This window comes from Myotis yumanensis, unplaced genomic scaffold, assembly GCF_028538775.1.
Source record: "Myotis yumanensis isolate MYYU_CA2020_CCGP unplaced genomic scaffold, mMyoYum1.0.hap1 SCAF_3, whole genome shotgun sequence".
NCBI classification, from domain to species: domain Eukaryota; kingdom Metazoa; phylum Chordata; class Mammalia; order Chiroptera; family Vespertilionidae; genus Myotis; species Myotis yumanensis.
The window spans coordinates 209174443-209194431 of NW_027223754.1; the positions used below are offsets into that span (position 1 = coordinate 209174443).

The 19989-nt window shown below is 42.1% G+C and overlaps 1 protein-coding gene across 1 annotated transcript in view; it reads right to left on the reverse strand.

Moving 5' to 3' along the window:
* Positions 1 to 616: 616 nt before the first annotated feature.
* The window catches only part of ENTHD1 (ENTH domain containing 1), an 80745-nt gene continuing 61372 nt past the window's right edge, over positions 617 to 19989 (reverse strand). The window contains exons 5-6 of the mRNA XM_070408002.1: positions 8246 to 8641; positions 617 to 1230 (exon numbers count right to left, since the gene is read on the reverse strand). Coding sequence (XP_070264103.1) covers positions 617 to 1230; positions 8246 to 8641 — 1010 coding nt within the window. The remainder of the gene's footprint in view (positions 1231 to 8245; positions 8642 to 19989) is intronic.

A 19989-nucleotide genomic window follows, 5' to 3' on the forward strand; every position in this document is an offset into this window, starting at 1 on the left:
TTTGAAAATACAAGAAAAGAGAGTATACATTTGAATTCATTTTGCAATATACATGAACAAAAACCTATTCCATGTTCTTTTTGTCTCAACTAAATTCCCAACCAATGTGGCATCCACAAGGAGGGGAAGGTTCTGGCCCTTGGTTTGCAGGACAGGAACCTGCATGAGAACATGTAAAACCTGTGCCCCAGACTCAGTCTTCCTCACTCAAGGCAAAGGCTTGTTGACAGTGATGCCTCACACAGATGAGAAGTCAAGGGCCTCTCGCTACCGGCTCCCCCCAGAGCTCTAGAATAGCCATTTCCCATGTGAGGTCTTACCATAGCCTTCACTGATTTTTAAATGTATTTTGATTTAAAGTACAGAGCATGGAAGAATGAAATTCTCTTCAGTTTCAAATGAACTAATATCTAAATCTGTAAATATTATCAAAGGTGAACCTTTTCTGTTTAAAAAAATAAACCACCCAAGTGAATTTATTGATGTGCAAGATACTGTTAATAAATCTGACAAAGAAAAATCAAACCGTCAGTCTACTTTGCCATAGTAATGAGAATCTATAGCAGGCTAACTCAGTTCCGGGGAAGTGGAACCACATGAGCTCTATCAGAAATGGTTACTGGGATGATTCTATTTGATCTGAGCTCTCCTCAGAAGACTGGGGCAGCGGCGAAGCCGTGCTGATTTGGGGGCTATTCCCACTCATTCTTACCAGATGGCTGTTGATGACACCAAGTTCTTGTATCACCATACTCAGATCTTCGTGTAATTTGACTATTGCATTTTTCACCTCCCCTAGAAGACCCTGAATGGAATTGTTTGCTTTGGGCTCCTGAGGCAGGCCTTTGGTTGTCTGAAAGCTAGAACAGGGCACAGAGGTGAAGCGGTCTACGTTTTGGGTGGAAAACCCTCCCCGATTACTGCCGGAAATCTGACTTATCTTCTTGTCAGCAGAATCAGAGTTATCTGGAAGACTTTCCAGTAGATTGAAGTTGTCAGATTCTACATCAGAAGACAGTGAGCTCTGAGGAGCAAAGGGGTGACGAGCCCTGGCTGTCTTATCTTTATCTTTAAAGGAGACAGAAGAAGACTGTTGATGGGACAAGGCCCAGTAGGAAGGTCCAGCCAACATCCGGGGTAAGAGAGGAGCAGACTTGTCTGGAGAGGCCGTGTCAGGAGACGACATGGACAGAGTAGAAAAGGAGGATGTCCCCTCAGAGGCGGTTGACACTAAAACGTATAAATGAGAGAGAAAGATTATGCAGCATACAAATGAGAGCACTAGCTAAAACCATTTTACAATGTCAAATCCTGTTTGAGAGGTCTCAACATAAATACACTACCTAGAATTTGATGTGCAAAATAATCATAATAAACCTAAATAAACCTAAAGCAGGAAACAGAGAAAATCTAAAGATTTTCTAAATGAAACTAAAATAAAATGACCAATATTTATCTTCACTCTCAGATCCTAACATATTTTTATATTCCACTTACCAGCGAGAGTAGAAAGTCAAGTGTTACGCTCCATTCTACCGATGGCATTTTAAGTTGACATTTAAAATAGAAAGTCTGAGAAACCTGCAGCTTACATCCCTCCTCCATTTTTCCTTCCACAGAGAACACTATGGCAAAGTGAACCACCAATTACAACTATCAAAAGTTGTGAGACTAGTTTTTTTCTCTCAATAGGCAAATACGTCAAGACTGAGGTCCAGGCCACCTGAGACCCAGAACACAGCGCACGTACGCAATTAGTTTTCCACCAAGAAATTGCATGTAAAATAAAAAGCTTTCTAAATCTATTTTCCAAAAAATTAAAGATTTAATAACATTTTAACTTTCTTTCAGGAAAAACTGTATGAAGTCTCTTCTTCAGCACTTCATTCTAAAGCATTATTTCCCAAAGTGTATTCTGAGGAATGCTGTGTGCCTGATGGTGTAAAAAGATGTCCTGCGAACACAGGGCTTCCAAGTCAAATCAGACCGAGTGAACGCACACTGTGCCTCCCAATGTCCGTCAGCACAGTATTTACTCATGTTTTTCCAGACTTTCTTGGACACAGAACTTTTTCTTGTCTCCCTGGAATATCTAAGTACATTCACTTATGTATTAGGTGGTATAAATGGGCTAAATCCAGTTCGAAAGTCTTTGAAATTAACTCTGGACTTGCTACTTAAATTAAAAAACAAAACAAAAAACACTCATTCTCTATAGTCATAGAACAGGGAAATCAATGCTTACCACTTAGCACCAATTACTTATACATTACTTTCTATATTATTTTATTTCCTTTACATACATCCCTTTAAACTAAATTGGACCTCTTGTAAAAATTACGGCTGTTGTAGGCGGCTTCTATTTTCTGCTTCAAAGCTTTCCAGTTCTCGGGAAAAAGCCCAATCACAAAACTTTTTGGGGTGAAATGAGTCCTCTAGTTATGCAGCAGCAGGCTATGAAAGGGAAGTGGGCACGGCATCGGCACATGGTCAAGATGAACCAGCACCCCTGAGAATCAGGCTGGCTTATCCACAGTCTATCCTTGGATTAAAAGGGGTGCGACAGTTTCCTACCACGCTAATGACGAAAGCCTCAACATGTGTGGGCCCTGAGTCACACGACATGTCCCTGCACCATCCTCCTGTGTGGCTCCCCTGTTTCCTACACCGTGTCTTTCTCTCATGGTTTACTCATTCGGGAGTAGCACATTCTCCAGCAGTACACTGGAAAGGGATGCAGGAGAAGGAAAAGTTTTGAGAACTTGTTTGTTTGAAAATGTCTGTAAAGAATGATTGATAGATATGCAAATCTTTACCAAAAAAGGGAGAGTGGGAGAAAGGGTGAGAGGCTATATTTAATTACTAGAAGGTAGTCACAAAACCCTAGCAATACTGGTCCCTGGACCAGTAGCAGCGGCAGCGGCAGCGGCAGCGGCAGCAGCAGCAGCACCTGGGAATTTGTTAAGGATGAGGTCATGGGCTTCACTGCAGACCCACTAAATCAGACGCTGAGTGTTAACAAGCCTCCAGGTGTCTCCAGGTGTGTTAGGTTTGAGAACCCCTGCTTTCTACTGTACCTCCACCTTTGTTTTCTCTGCAGCGGCAGCGGCTGACTAAATAGCTTACCACTGTTCACAGTTTCACAGCTTTGATTCGTGGCTACGTGATGCCTTCGCTCCTAAGGAGCCACTTCACCTCTAATTGCTGCGCACCATTTACTTTTGTTTCCAAACACGGCACAGCTGTACCAGACACTTCAGGCTGCGCTCTGGGGCATCTCCCTGCCCGCTCGGGGACCCTTCTCTGACTCACTCTGAAGTGACATGGGCATCTGGTTAACGTTCATTCCCTTCAAGCAGTTTATCTGCAAAACCGAACACAGCAATTATTGCAAATAAGCTGCAGTGAATGTGATGTATGCACACCAATCAATGCTCCGCTTGCCTGAAGATCGCACCGATGAAACGATCCCAAGTGCTGTGTTAGCTCTAACCTTATACTCACGACTAACACTGAACCATTCTATTACAACTTTAAATTTGAAAAGCATTTAGGACTCTTGGGTGCAAAAGTAAAATGACAAATACATTTCTAGAAATATTTTAGAATTTAGCTGTAATGCAAATTTTTCCGTAAGTAGTAGGTCCTTGGTCAATTAAATACTTCAAACAGTTCATTGTAAACCAGGGATTTTTTTTCATTCTCCAATTGATTTATTTCAATTTTCCTAGCTGGTTTATAATGGCTGCCAAGTTAGCTGTACACATAAATTAAAATATTCTGATTTTGCCCAGTGGTTAAAAAATATTTTACACAAACATTCATAGCAGAATTATTCATAATAGTCAAAAGGGAAAACACTCAAATGTCCATCAACTGTGAGTGGATAAATGAAATGTGTGCATCTATACAATGGAATGTTATTCTGCCATAAAAAGGAACAAAGTATGACACATGCTATGACATGGATGGACCTTAAAAACATTATGCAAAGTGAAGGACACAGTCCCAAAGGCCCCATGCTGTATGATTCCACCATATAAAGTGTCCAGAACGGGCAAATCCATAGAGGCAGACAATAGACTAGTGGTTGCAGGAGTTAGGGAAGGGGGAGTGGAGAGTGGCTGCTAACGAGCACAGGGCTTCTGGGTGCTCCTAGACATCCAGCTAGAGGAGTTGCTGGGCTGTCTGGGGCAGGGCAGTTGCGTGGCTGTGACTTCCCGAGTGATAAGGCTCCCTTCAACACGGAGCTTCTGAACCAGCCCAACCCGTGGCTCAGGGTTAGCGGAAAGGGTTTGCAGAACTGTTTCCTATCATTTTCCCACTTCTTTTGAGGAAATTGTTAATTTTTCTGGATCTGAAGTCTTCAGATAAGTTTTTGGGGAGTCAAAAGTTATATGCAGATTTTCAAGTGGGTGTTGGTGTCCCTAACCCCCGTGTTGTTTAAGGGTCCACTGTACTGTTTCTCCTCTACACACATACTTATGATACAGTTTAATGTATAAATTAGACACAGTAAGAAGTTAATGATAATAATAAAATGGAGCCATTATAACAATATAGTATAATAAAAGTTATGTGAATGCGGCCACTTGTTTCAGGGGACCCCTTGCTGCAGTCTCCATATGGGCTCAATGCTTTCTGACGTGACGCGCTGTCGTCATTTGGAACACGTTTTCTACTCATGTCTTCCACCCACAGATTTAATGCCTTTTCCATCCTAACTAAGCAGTTATCACCAGCTGCGGCTGGAACTTACAGTGTGAGGTGCGACAATAGAACTAGCACAAATTTCTTTTTCCTGCTTCACAATTCACGGATAGAAGATCTGTTCTTACCACAGAGCTTAGCAACCTCAGCACACGATTTCTCTTCTTTCCTTACTAAGTCAACCACTTTTACCTTTCCATTTAAAAGCAGCACTGACTGGCTTCTCTTTGGCATATCCAAACTGCCAGCATCACTACTCTGATGCTTTGGAGCCATTACTAGGTAAAAGGAGGGTTACATGAACACAAGCACTGAGAGGCCACACAGTCTGATCACTTGGACGGCTACACAGTGACTAATGGGCAGATGGCATAAATGTCATGGGCATGTTGGACAAAGGGGATGATTAACATCCTGGGCAGGATGGAGGGGAAAGCATGAGATTCCACCATGCTACTCAGACCAACATGCAGTTTTAAACTTATGAATTGTTTATTTCTGGAATTTTCCACTGAATATTTTCAATTCGCAATTGGCCGGTGGTAGGTAAAACTTTGAAATGCAAAACCACAGAAAAGGGGGGCGGGAGGCTACTGTACCATCTTCTCTATCCTCCATCATCCCGAGTGATGCCAGCGTCCATGGAGACTAGTCATCCATCCTCACCTCATCATTTCTTGAATCCTCAACCAGCCATTCCCCTGAGTATTCCTCAGAACATGTCATCACTCAGAACTGCCTCTCTCTGAAATCTTATTTTCCAAGATTACTTTCCTTCTGAATTACTCCCAGCCCCCGCATTCCTTTAAATACATCTACCCTTTGGCCTCGTTGGAACAATAGATCTAATGATCCTTTTGTTTTCTCTCACTCTACCAGTGGCTGCCTGGCTCTACCTCCTTTCTTGTCCAGTATAGAATCCCATCATCCATCACTCTGAACCACTTTCTTGCTACCTCCTTGCTGCTGTGCCTTCCGCTTTACCTGCTGCTAATTCCTAATGCGAGAGTCAGCAAACCTCTTTCTAAAGGACCAGATAGCAAATATTTTAGGCTTTGTGGGACATACAGTATCTGTTGCAACTGCTCAGCTCTGCTGTTACAGCACAATAACAGCCAAAGACAATATGTAAACCAATTAATGTGGTTGTATTCCAAGAGCCCTTTGATTATAAAAAACAGTCAGTGGCCCTGGCCAGTTTCACTCAGTGGTTAGAGCGTTGGCCCTGGGACAGAAGGATCTCAGGTTCGAGGGCACATACCTCAGTTGCAGGCTCGATTCCCTGGTTGGGGCACATGCAGGAGGCAACCAATCCATGTGTCTCTCACATAGATGTTTCTCTCTCCCTCTACTTCCTCTCCACTTTCTCAAAAAATCAATGGTAAAAATATCCTCAGGTGAGGATTAAAACTACCCAGTGGGCCAGGGTAGTTTGCCAATCCCTGTCCTAACCTTATTCCAATTTATATATCTATCTTTTCATTACCACCCCCAGGCTGCTCGGCACTACTGGAGAAAAGCACAGACCCCATAAACTAGGATTGCTGCAAATGACCACTCCTTCACCTTATCAGTGTCTTACCAGTTCCCTCTTCCATTCTCTAGAGCGGTTATTCTAAATCTGTTCCAGTCTCTCCACAGCCGTAATATCACCCCAAACTCCTCAGTCTTGGCAGGTGACATCAGACAGTAAGTTATTGAGGCCAAGACTACAGTATATGGTACCCGGAGGCTTAATACATCTTAATTATTAAAATCAACAAAACCCTTCCCTCACACTGATACATCCTTCCTCCTCCTTCCTTACAGGCCTTCAGGATGAGGTGACTCCCTTTTTGTTCTGATTCTAGGCCACCTCCCCCAGATCATGCTCCATCTTGGGCCACCTCCCTCTTCCTCACCCTCTCTCGTCTCCTATCTCTCACCCAGTTTTCTTTCCCACAATAGCCTCTGAAGTGGTGCCTCCCTGTTTCACCTCCTCCAAATCCATTCTCCACACTTCTGAGAGAGTAATTTTTCTAAAACACATTGGTAAAGCTACTCACCTGACTTAAAACTGTGAGTGACTTGCATTGTCTCCAAAACAAAGTCCAAACTTAACCTGGCAGACATAGTGCATCTATCCCGGCTTAACTGTCCAATGTTTTCTTTTATTACTTTTTCATGTACACTTTCCATTCCTTCTCTACTAAGCTGCTTTTAGTTTGCTTATTAAATATTGATTGCCTCCTAAGTGCAAGGCACTGTGGTTGGTGCTGAGGATCCTATATAATAAAAGCCTAATACGCAAATCGACCGAATGGCGGAATGACCAGTCACTATGACGTGCACTGACTACCAGGGGGCAGACGCTCAATGCAGGAGCTGCCTCCAGCCCGCAGGCCCCAGGCTAACCAAGGCAGGTGCCAGTGGGGGTCCCCAATCACCCCGCCAATCACTCCACAGAGGGAGGCAATGGGGGGAACGGGGGAGGGAGCCAGGGCGCGGGGCTGGCAAGTAGGCAGCGCCAGGCTGGCCAAGGTGGGTGCCAGCGGGGGCCCTCCTCCATTGCCCTGCTGGTTGCCCCACAGATCAGCCCTTATCGCTGGCCAGGCCTAGGGACCCTACCCACGCACGAATTTTGTGCATCAGGCCTCTAGTATAATAATAAACAGGGTAGATGTGGTCCCTTCCCTTGTGAAGTTGACATTCCACTTTTGGGGAAAGACATCAAAAAACTTAATGCATATATAATTATATTTAATTAGAGTGAGAATTAGTGCTAGGAAGAATAATTGTAGGATACTAAGATAGCATACAGTTGGGGGGATTTGAAATAATCTAGGGGTCAGGAAATCTTGAAGAAGTGATGTTTGAGCTGACCTCTAAAGGATAAGGAAGAGTGAACGGAAAGAGGTGGATTAGAAGTCAGAGGGAACAAGAGTCCAAAGATGGTGAAGCCACATGGTTTACTTGACAAATGGGAAGAACACCAGGCTGCTCAAAGGCAGCAGCTAGACTGCTCAGGGCCTGGAAGGCTATTGGATCTTTGGGAACATGGGAGCAGCCCATGGTTTAAGTGGGGAGGGTTAGTCATCAGGTCATTCTGGCTGTTCTAAGGAGAATAAATTAGAGCTTCACAGAATTTCTTTGCTCAGTCACAACTCTGCATTATTCCTCAGCCTGCATGCCCTTTCTGGAAGAACAGAAGTTTAATTGTTCCTGAGAATAAATGAGAAATTCTTGGGTACTTTTGGAAACAACCAAAAGGAAGCTCTTGTTTATGCTAGTTCTTTCTAATGTGTTCTCCAACAAAACTGCTCAGAACTTGTGCTTCAGTCGAGCACTTGTCACCCACAAGGATGGACTGCCCATTAGCCCTTTAATAAAAGGGCACTTTCCCAGCTGAGAAAGTCCTCTGTGGCACGCACATGTTAATACCACTGGATGGAGAGTGAAAGGAGGGAACAAGATAGGGGGGCAGAGAGCAGAGAAAAGTAAATGAAGAATGCTTCAAAAGAGCATTTATTTATTTTTATTTTTTTTTCAGACTCACCCCATTCCGTTAAGCTCTTGAGGATATCAACATCCCTCTGAGCAACGCTGGGCTGGGCTGGTTTCTGAGAGTCCTTATCGATTACAGTCTCCTTCGCTGGGTCAAACGTCTTGAACGAGGGAGAGACGTAGAGTGTCTCTACAGAGGCCTGGTTAAAGAAAGTTGAGTCCGACTTGGATATTCTTACATTTGGATGGATGGATTCTTCTTTACTTGATGACCCAAATGCTGATAAAGTTGTCAATATTTCAAAATTTGTTGCATTTGACTGCTTTTCTAGAGGCATTTGAAAAGGGTTTTCTGTTACAGTATTTGTAATGGTACTCTCTGGTTTCTTGTCCAAATTCACATTTGTCTGCAGAGATGGTTTTTTTTCTGAGGGAGTAGATACAGCATCTGTAAAATAACCAATCAAAACTGAAAACACTCTATTTCAAATCTGTTGCAATTTTAATAAATCAAAATTTTTATGCCATAACAAAATTCTCTCCTATTTAATTTTCTACTTTCTTACAGTGTTTCTCTTGTGCCTCTTTGAAGTATACCCACACCATAACTGATGCCTGAGTCATTCGAAGGCTGCCTTCTCTGAAGCACAAGGAAAGGAAAGCTTCAAACAACTTGTCTTAAAATATTTCCCCCTTCACTTACTCCTCTGTTTCTGAAACCACTATATTTTTAGTACCTTCAAGCTTTCATCTTCTACAAGATAAACTAGAGAAAATTTGGCATATCATATTGGTCTATCCTTACAGAATCCCCCGTCACACACACACACACACACACACACAGTCTTTTTCTCCTGAAATAAAAAAATGTCTTTTTGCCCCAATGTTTCAACAAAGCTCATACAAGAAAATCACTACTTTAGGTAGTGGCCTAATTTTAATAAATCCTTTGTCACATGGGAGAAAAGAGGCAATCTTTCAGAGCTGTTGTGATGATTACTAAAATGTTAAGTTCCATCTGGTCAGGGATCTTTGTCCATTTTGTTCATTAATGTCACCAAGTATCTGGAGTATAACAAAGTACCTGGACTACTTTGTTATAATAGTCATTACAAATAGAAGGAACTGAAGGAGTTCCAAAGAGTTGATATTTAAGGTGGGTCAGATATAGGAATATCTCTTGAATCTATGAATTATGAGCCTGGTCCAAATTTCCAGGTGTACATTGTTATCCATACTCAGCCCTAGGGCTTGCTCTCAAATAGTTGAATCTGGAAAGGAAGAAAATTATTTCTAAGGGAGAGAGAGTTCTTGAAATTAAAAGCATCACTATGTGAGAGAGGATAATAGCGAGGTTATGTCACTCGAAGCTCCCAAAAAAGAGGATACAGGAATTGTGTAATTCGCTATCAGGTGTTTGTATATCACAATGTACATCAAAACCTACCTCATAATGCACATTCATATGCTAGCAGCATCACTTTCAGGCTCTGAGTTACGAAGAAAAGCAAATTTTCTTAGACTCTAAAAACCTTCCTTTCAATTTTCATCCATAGTTGGAGGCAACCCCGGGCAAAAATGCTGCTAGTATACCAGTTAGACAATTCAAGAAATGTACAGCACTACCTCTACCAGGAATTCCATTTTTTCCCAACCCTTTCATCTCCGAACTTCCTTATCTTTCAAAACTCAACTCAAGAATCACCTTCTCTATCTCCTTTTCTTTCCCGCCTGTAACCTATTATTGTCTATCTTACCATGTCCTATTTGGAACCCCGTGAATAACACTTCCTCTCCTTTATTACAGGGCTCCTCTCCCCCACCTGAAAACAGGCTCTCGGGGGACCTTGTTAGGAGTCATCTTTGCATCTCCGCACCTGAGAGTGCCACTCCCACAGGATGTGTCCGATAAATGCTTGAGTGAAGGACAGACTGAAGCACAAGGACCAAGAAAAAGTAATGCCTTTGTTTTTCTAAGCTGAATATAGTTTACTTAGTAATGACGAAAGGAAATAGAAAACTGGTGGATGAAAACAACTTCTAGAATACTCCTATTTGCATATGAGAAAGTTATATCTAGTTGGTAAAGGGTCTGTTAAAAATACTAACATTTTCCCAGTAGAATACTAGATTTATAGTATTCCAAAGTACATTGTACATCTCTAAATTTACATAAAAGTAAATTTTAGTCAAATATTTTCCGTTGACTTTCATTCTACATGTGAGAAAAATGGGGGGTGGGGGGGGAGTCTTTTTCTATATGGTTGTAAGATTCTAATTGTTTTTTTAAATTTTTAAATATATATATATATATATATATTTTTTTTTTTCAGAGAGGAAGGGAGAGGGAGAGAGAGAAACATCAATGATGAAAGAGAATCATTGATTGGCTGCTTCCTGCACACCCCACACTGGGGAGCGAGCCCACAACCTGGGCATATGCCCTGACCAGGAATCGAACTGTGACAACCTAGTTCATAGATGGATGCTCAACCACCAAGCCACACAGGCTGGGCACAAGATTCTAATATTTCATATGAGATGGCAATATAATGAGATGGTGAAATGTTAAAGATATGTAATTTAATCCCTGGAGAAAATACTAAAATTCATGCAAAGAGGTAGAACTAAGGAACCAACTGATAAGTTAAAAATTTAAAAGTATCGAATTAGCTCAAGAGAAGACAGCAAGGAAAGCACAGAGGAATAAAACACAGGTGGGACAAACAGATGGGACAAGAAGAAAGTAAAAGAGTAAATCTAAATTCAACTGTATCAGTAATTATACTAAAATGCAAATTATAAAGCATAAAATTTCAGACTGGATAAAAAAACAAGATCCAATCATATGCTGTATACAAGAGACAAGCTTAAAAACAAAGTCACATGTAAATTCAAGGATTGAAAAAAAGATATCATGCAACAATAAACCTAAAAAAGCTCAGTGGCTATCTTAATATCAGGTAAAATAGGCTTCAAGACAAGGAGTATTGCTAGAGAATAAAAAGGACATTTCATAATGACAAAAGGGCTAAACATCTCAAAGATATAACATTATAAATGTGTAAATGCCTAATAATAGAACTACAAATAAATGAAGTAAAAAAAAATGATAGAATTAAGGCGAGAATTAGACAAATCCCACTAAATCACATTTGGCAATTTTGACATCCCTCTCTAAGTAACTGATAGAATAGATGAAAAATCAGCATGAATATCGAAGATGTATACAACACTTAACTCACTTGGCTCAATCAACATCTACAAACCACCACACTCAACCCTTGCATTGGTAGGTTTTTTCTCCTTGAAACTCATTCCTCCATAAATGCTTCAACAGAACTTTGCTGGCTCTCCTCCATCTCTCTAGGCCAGCGGTTCTCAACCTGTGGGTCACAACCCCTTTGGCGGTCGAACAAGGGGTCGCCTAAGACCAGGGGTCCTCAAACTACGGCCTGTGGGCCACATGCAAATACAAATATTATATTTGTTCCTGTTTTATTTTGTTTTTACTTCAAAATAAGATATGTGCAGTGTGCATAGGAATTTGTTCATAGTTTTTTTTTTAAACTATAGTCCGGCCCTCCAACGGTCTGAGGGACAGTGAACTGGCCCCCTGTTTAAAAAGTTTGAGGACCCCTGCCTAAGACCATCCTGCATATCAGATATTTACATTACGATTCATAACAGTAGCAACATTACAGTTATGAAGTAGCAACGAAAATAATTTTATGGTTGGGTCACAACATGAGGAACTGTATTTAAAGGGCCAGAAGGTTGAGAACCACTGCTCTAGGCAATCTTCTCAATATTCCTCCCTGGCTCTGTTCCCTCTAAATTGCAGACATTCTATCCTTGACCCTTTTATCTTCTGCTCCTACAATCTCCCAGGGTGATATCATCTATTACCTATTTAAACTAGGACTAGATCTATCACGTGTATGCAAGTAATGCACACATTTTAATTCTCAGCCCAGACGCCTGCTGAGGTCTAGCCCCAAATATATATCTATTCCTCTGCCCAGGGAGGTCTTATTGCCCTCCAGCCTCCTCCTCCTTGGGTGTACATTTTACCTCTATTAATATGACCATCAAGCACAATTCACCACAGCTAAGATTTGGAAACAGCCTAAGAGTCCATCAGCAAATGAGTGAATTAAAAAACAGTGGTACATCTACACGATGGAATACTATGCTGCGGTAAAAAAGAAGGGATTCTTACCATTTGCAACAGCATGGATGGAACTGGAGAGCATTATGCAAAGTGAAATAAGCCAGTCAGAGAAAGATAAATATCAAATGATCTCACTTATTTGTGGAATATAATGAACAGCATAAACTGATGAACAAAAACAGATCCAGAGACAGAGAAGCATCGATCAGATTGTCAAACCTTAGAGGGAAGGCAGGGGGGGTGGGGGTAAGGGGGAGAGATTAACCAAAGGACTTGCATGCATGCATATAAGCATAACCAATGGACACAGACACCAGGGGAGTGAGGGCATGAGTGGGGGGTGGGGAGACAATGGGGGGGGGATAAGGACACATATGTAATACCTTAATCAATAAAGAAAAAAATTAAAATTAAAAAAAGATAAATACCATATGATTTCACTTATATGTGAAATCTAAAGAACAAAATACTGGTAAATGAACACACACACACACACACACACACACACACACACACACACACAAATATGACCATCAACTTCCCAGTCACTCAAGTTATTTTGGAGTTATGGTTGCTAGCACAGCTCTAAGAGGTCTCCCACCCTATCCCCTCAGTTCATTCTGCACAGCACACCCAGAGTGACCTTTCTAAAATTAATATCAAATCATGTTACTTCTCTCCATTACTTCTTCAAACTACTTCATGTGGTTTACAAGGCTCTGCATAAATTAGACCTATGTACCTCTCTTGTCTTATTTTTTACTACTATTTTTCCTAAAACTATATGGTCCTACACTAAGTTCTTTCATTTCTTCAAATTCACCATGTTCCCTCTGTGCACCAGCCTCCACCCATGCTGTTCCTTTTGCCTGAAATGTTCTTCTGCCTCTTTATATCTGATTACCAACTGCCAGGGTGATGTCCATTGGGTGGACATACATGTTCATGTCTGCATTTCTGCTTGTGCTGTTCCCTCAACCTGAAATCTTTCATCCCTACCCTTCCATTCAAAAACGGCTCCATTCTTCTACACTCAGCTCTAATACAACCTCCTTTGTGAAACCTTTTCTTTATCCTCCAAGTTAAAATGAACCCCCTTTTTTTTTGCTTTTGCTTAATCCAATGTGAATATTTATATTTTCACTTATTTCATTTTTCAAATATTACTAATTTGGTAAATATGTAGTAAGTACAAGTATGTGGCAAGCACTATTCTAAGCTCTGACAATAGCAGTAAACAAATTTGTTGTTTATGACTTGTTATAATTTACTGTTTATAGATCTGTCACCTCCAGTAGACTGCAAACCCCTTCAGGGCACACATCTTGTTCAATGTGTTCAGGCCAAAGGTGACTAGCAAAGTACCTGACAGTCATTTGATACATATTTGTTCAATGAATCATTATCTGAATAGCTTAATCACTAAACTCAACTCAACGGGAGAGAAAGTCTTAAAGGACTTTGTGATAGAGGCCAGAACACGAGACTTTCAGGATCACATAATGGTTAAAGGGCAAAAGTAGGACTAGAACCTGAGGTTCCTGAATCCTAAATCAATGTTCTTTTTATGAGGGGAATAAACGAAGGAACAAAAAATCTGGTAGAACCCGTTGTACCAAGTATTTCTCTACGAACAATTGTTCTAATAGGTCAGAACTGGGAGGTGACTGAAGCCCATCTTGGGGTCACTCCACCTGTCCCTGGTGGTGCTTTCAGAGGTGCGGGGCCATGGGGAGGGGACTGAGTTAAGTACACAGTTGGCCTATGTTCTTGGATCCATATAAAGAATGAATAGCATTTATGGAACATTTTCTGAAGCCCAGCAGGACTTGTGGGGATGGAGAACAGCAATGAATACTGTCTTCATATGTGTAAACACAAAGCACATAAGTGCATGCTCTGTAAACACTCAAATGACTGTTTCATAAGGGCTTCCCAACTTTCTCTGAGAGAATATCTCTGAATTCCACCGAAAAGACAGAGAGGAGTAGAGAGTGAATTAATTTGGTTGGCTCGCTTTTCTCATTTTCTTTCCATTCAAACCTGAATGTCAAAGAGCTTTGTTCTCAAGTATCTATCCAGCAGACTCCTGGACGGGAAGCCCAGTATGAAACTGAGACTACATCAGCTTTCTCTATTGCACAGTGCTTTACACTTGCAAATATATTTGATTAATGCAAAATGGGACCTTGAAATTTTGGTCAAATCAAAGCTGGCTCGATTATTCTTGATATTTTATCTTATCCTAAGAAGCTTATTCTCTACGTAAGACATCAGGCTGCCAATTTAAATACAGGCTTTCACTAAAGTCCCTGAAGTAAGAAAAAAACAAAACAACAGTAATACACCACCATGCTTAGAGCATAAGGACAAAAGAGAATAGCTACGCTATTGAAGGTACTGAAATGTTTTTGCTAGTTTGGAGAAAATGCTGAAATCACTTTTGAAAGAGAACTTCAGATTTAATTCTGAGTTAAGAGACTTTGCCTACAGACAGGAACATTCCACACTGGTAAATCCTTTTCATTTTTCAATAATTCCACTGTCTTGTTCCAGGTACTATAATTACTGAATATTATTTTATATTCCATTATACCGTGAATCTAATAATCGGTGTTATATTCCAGCGGAGCTATTGCTGTGATCAATTCTCCTGTTGGTCTAATAAATAATATCCAATTACAGCTACAAAGCAGAGAGCTGGCAAGCATGACAGAAAATGGATCCCAAAATATGTCTTTCTGTGGTTTAACAAAGGAACTGAAGGAGCTCCTACTTTAGTAATTATGTTCATCAAAAGAAATAGAATCTGAGGATAATAAGGCCATTTCTCTAAGCCATAGTTATAAATTATTAATATAGCAGGATGCTCTGGATTGCTCATTGATATATTGGTATAAAGTAGACAAGCCACTAATTTAAAATGGATATTTAATGTGAAACTTAACATATTTGACATGAAAATCATAATATATTTGTCTTATGATATATATGAAACCCCATATAATCGTAATAAGTTAGAATAGCTATAATTACCCTATGGTCTGTGTTAAGTGTATGTGTGTGTATATATGTATATGAATGTAAACACACAACTGTAGGTTCTGAGAACTTTTTATTGTTTAGCACTACATTTAACTGTATTATATCAAAATATTAAAATAAGAAAACATATTTGGAAAATGTAGCTATGAAATATGTCAAGTATATTACTTCTTTCAATATAATTTGAGTTAATGGTTTAACTTCTCATAGGAAAATAAAATTGTAGACACACTTAAAGGTGTTGTTTTTTTTTTTAATCCTCACCTGAGGATATTTTTCCATTGATTTTTAGAGAGAGTGGAAGAGAAAGGGAAAGACAGAGATAAATATCAATGTGAGAGAAACACATCGATTGGGTGCCTCCTGTAGGCACCCAACCAGGGCCCAGGCCGGGGAGGAGCCTGCAACTGGTTATATGCCCTTGACCAGAGTCAAACCCAGGATCCCTCTGTCAGCAGGCCGACGCTCTATCCACTGAGCCAAACTGGCTAGGGCAAAGGTACTTTTCTTTTAAAATTTCTTCAAGCGGACAGCTGAAGACTTCCAGGCCATGAATATGGATCATATAAAACAGGTAGAGGATTCTCATTATTAAATTTCACACAATTACAGTTCCATCAATAATAAAAATTATAATTTCTTCAATAGATTAACATTATAAAACTGAGGCTGAAATGTCTCTGGGAAGCTGGCGATCATTAGTACCTCGATGTTGTCAGCTTTTCAGGCTGGAGTGGAGTCTGGTCTCCAGCATGCTAAGACCTCCATGCTTCACGGAGCACACTCCAGGCCAAACAGATGAGCTGCGGTCTGAAGGTCAAGTGCTTGTGATTGTCAGACCAAGCCTTATAATGACGGTACCACCCGATGGGTGACTTTAGGAGAGTCAGAAGTTAAGCTAGATTGGGTCAGGGGTTACATTCTGACATGAATTAAATATGTGAAATAGTACCTGGCACATGGTAAACACTATGTGGTTACTGGGTATTGTCGGTTATGAAACAGTCAGAAGAAGTGGAATCACAAGGGATTCAAAATGGGACCTTGAAATTTTGGTCAATTCAAAGCTGGTTTGCTTATTCTTGGTATCTTATATCTTATCCTGCTGTGGGCCGACTGGAAGCGATGGGAACCTGAACACACTCCCCCTCCCCCTCAGAAACCCCGTACTTATAGACCACAAGCATGATGCATGCCCTTTGTGCCCACCAATTCTTGCATTTAAGGCCAAGAGAACTGTTGTGCTGTGGAAAGATGACGATGAGAAGAACTATAACTCTTAAACTTTTCCCTCATTAGATGTACAGACCAACAGTAAAATTCCTTACTTCAATACTGAGTAGAAATCACATCTAAATCTGGAACACTGCAACAAACCTTTAAATATCATTTAAATTGTGCACTCAGAGGAAGTGCTATTTCTCATAAAGCATGAGCACTCTACTACTTAAAATAAGCAAAAAAAGAAACCCCCAAAAACCCACATACCACCAACAAACGACAACAAAACCCCAAAACAACCCCTCCAAATCCCACCTATTAAAACTTAATATATTATATATGTCCCTTTGAAAAACACCTCACTGACTACCTAAGAGGACATATTCCATTTCCTTCCACCCCCAGACAGAAGCAGCTGCATGATCCTTGTTCTTATAGCTCTTTGCTTATCCTAATATACAAAAAGCCAGGGGCCGTCACAACCAAAACAACCAGACAGATGACCAAACAGCAGGCTGTGTGGGGCAACCAGGCCAGTGGGGGGGCAGTTAGGGGCGATCAGGCTGGCAGGCAGGTGAGCAGTTAGGAGCCAGCGGTCCAGGATTGTGAGAGGGATGTCCGACTACCGGTTTAGGCCCGATTCCTGGGATTGGTGAGGGTGCAGGCTGGTCTGAGGGGACCCCCCTTCCCGTGCACAAATTTCGTGCACTTGGCAGGGTCCCTCAGCCTAGCCTGTGCCCTCTCGCAGTTTGGGAGCCCTTGGGAGAGCCGAGTGGGGAGCAGGCCTAAGCCTAAGTCAGACATCCTTAGCGCGGCTGAGGAGGTGGGAGAGGCTCCTGCCATCACCACTGCGCTCACCAGCCGTGAGCCTGGCTTCTGGCTGAGTGGCGCTCCCCCTGTGGGAGCATACTGACCACCAGGGGTCAGCTCCTGTGTTGAGCATCTGCCCCCTGGTGGTCAGTGCATGTCATAGCAACCGGTCATCCTGCCATTCGGTCGATTTGCATATTAGCCTTTTATTTTATAGGATAGGATAGATAGCATTATATTGTAATTTATCTATTAATGATTTATCTTTTTATTACAGCATATATTTTCATTCATTTATGCAACAATTATACTGGGAATAGAACATTATTATGAACTATGCCTAAAAATACAAAAGCCAGCCTAGCCAGCAAGGCTTAGTTGTTGGGCATCAATCTATGAACAGGAGGTCATGGTTCAATTACCTGTCAGGGCACATACCCAGACTGCAGACTGGATCCCCAGTAGGGGGCGTGCAGGAAGCAGCCAATCAGTGATTCTTTCTCATCACTGATGTTGCTCTCTCTCTCTCCCTCTCCCTTCCTCCTTCTGAAGTCAATAAAAGCATATTAAAAAAAAAAACTTTCAGAAAGGAAAAATAAAATTGTTTTAAAGTAAAAGCTCAGTGGATGTGGATGGATTAAATAATAGATTAGATAACACTGAAGTGAGAATTAGCAGCAGGGAGGTGGTTGGAATAAGTTGAACCAGACCTGGGTGTCCCACATCAGGGGGCTCCCAGGGTATACTCATATTCACCCCACAAGCCAGCCAGCATTTGGGTACCTGCCATAGAGAGGGCATGGAGGCCGTATCAGCCAAAGAAGCAACAGCCAATAGATGTATGACCACCACAGTGGCCAGATGAGGGAGAGCAGACACTTGTCCCTTACGCCCTGTCCTCTGTCCTAATACCCAAGTAGAGCTGAGCTCAAAGGAGGGAGCTGTGACCCATAGGCTGCTTGGTCCCATAAGTGGGCCTCCAGAAGAATAAAATAGGACCGAGGCGGGGGTGGGGGTGGCCGGGGAGCATCCAGCCTCAAGGCACAGAGGTGTGACAGTACCGGTGTGTTGGGGAATCTCAGTAAATCAGAGTGGCTGGCATGGAATGGGGCAGGAACGAGGCTGGAAGGAGAGGTGGAACTCTGATTAGATGTGAGTTTGGCCTTCCTCCTCCCATCCATATTTTTTCCCTCTTTGATCTCTGTGCTATATTATTGAATGATTTCTTTGTACCTATCTTCTAGTTCCCAGTTTTCTCTTTTTCAAATCTGTCTAATCACCTGTCCCTTATTGATTGCATTTTTCCCGTAAGCATTTCATACTCAGCTGTTTAATATTCTGCAGCTAATGGTTCATAGCTGAAACCCTTGCAGGCTAACCCTGTGGTTTGTGTCCCGTAGACTCTGTCATGCAGGCTTGTTCCTTGTGTTTCTGGCTGTCACTGATGGTGACATCGTGCTTGACTGAGGTTAACCTGTAAGAGTCTGGGGGAGGAGAATCCGTATAGAGCAACAGCAGAGCAGACTTTTTGGACACCTTTGACAATCCAGCATGGAGTCACTGTAGCCATGACAGTTATGTCAAGACTGAGATAACCAGAACACCCTTTGGTAGGGTCTGGAGCACCCAAAGCCACAAGTCTGGGCACTCAGAGTGGGACCTCCAGCCCTGGGGGGCTATAAGAACTCAGAGCTCCAACACTGAGCCACACCAACTGTACCACAGTCATACTGGGAGCACTGCTGGACTTCCACTCCACTGGTCACTGCTGCCACTGCAGCCACCTGGCTTGAGAACAATGCCCACCTCTCCACCTGTGGACACACCAGTGACCCAGTGACTGGGACTGTGTGTCCAGCACTCGCTTGTTCCTGTAAGCTCCCCGTCTCTGTGTGTGACTCTCCTGGCTGATTGGGGGAGGTCTCCCCTAATGAACCTGGCAGTGTGGAAAGACAGATGCGTGTGTAATGCTTCCATGCTCATGACGGGGTCTTTGTCAGGCTGCTTTCCTCCAGAAGAATCTGTAGTCCAGGAGCAGGACGACAGGCCTAGAGCGGTGTACCTCCTTGAGCACTTCATTTAATGCTGCAGTTGAGGCTCCACTTCCTGCTGGGTTGGCTCCAGCCTAGTGTTCTGATTGTGATGCTGATGCCAGCATTGGCCTCAGGGGACCTGCCTTTACACTCAGCCCCCTGCTCCAGTCAGGTTTCAGTCCTCAGGCCTACTGCGGGTCGTCCCTTTTGTGCTGTTTTGCCCATGGAGCTTTCCTTTAACTCCCACGCATCCAACAATGCACTAAAAGGCATCTTTTATCCAGAATCTAGTTTTGTGGGTCTTTTTTTTTTAACAGCAGGAGGACCTCCACATTGCTGAAAATGAAAGAAGTCAGGAGTATAGTTTTTATCCTGCAGATAATGAAAGGCCATTAAAGGCTGCTTTGAAGTTTTGTGTGTTATCCAGCTCACTGGGGAGAGCGCCCGGCAGACAGACAGGAGTGAGACTCAGGCAAGGAGATCGCTGACCAAGGTATTCCAACAGCGCAAGTC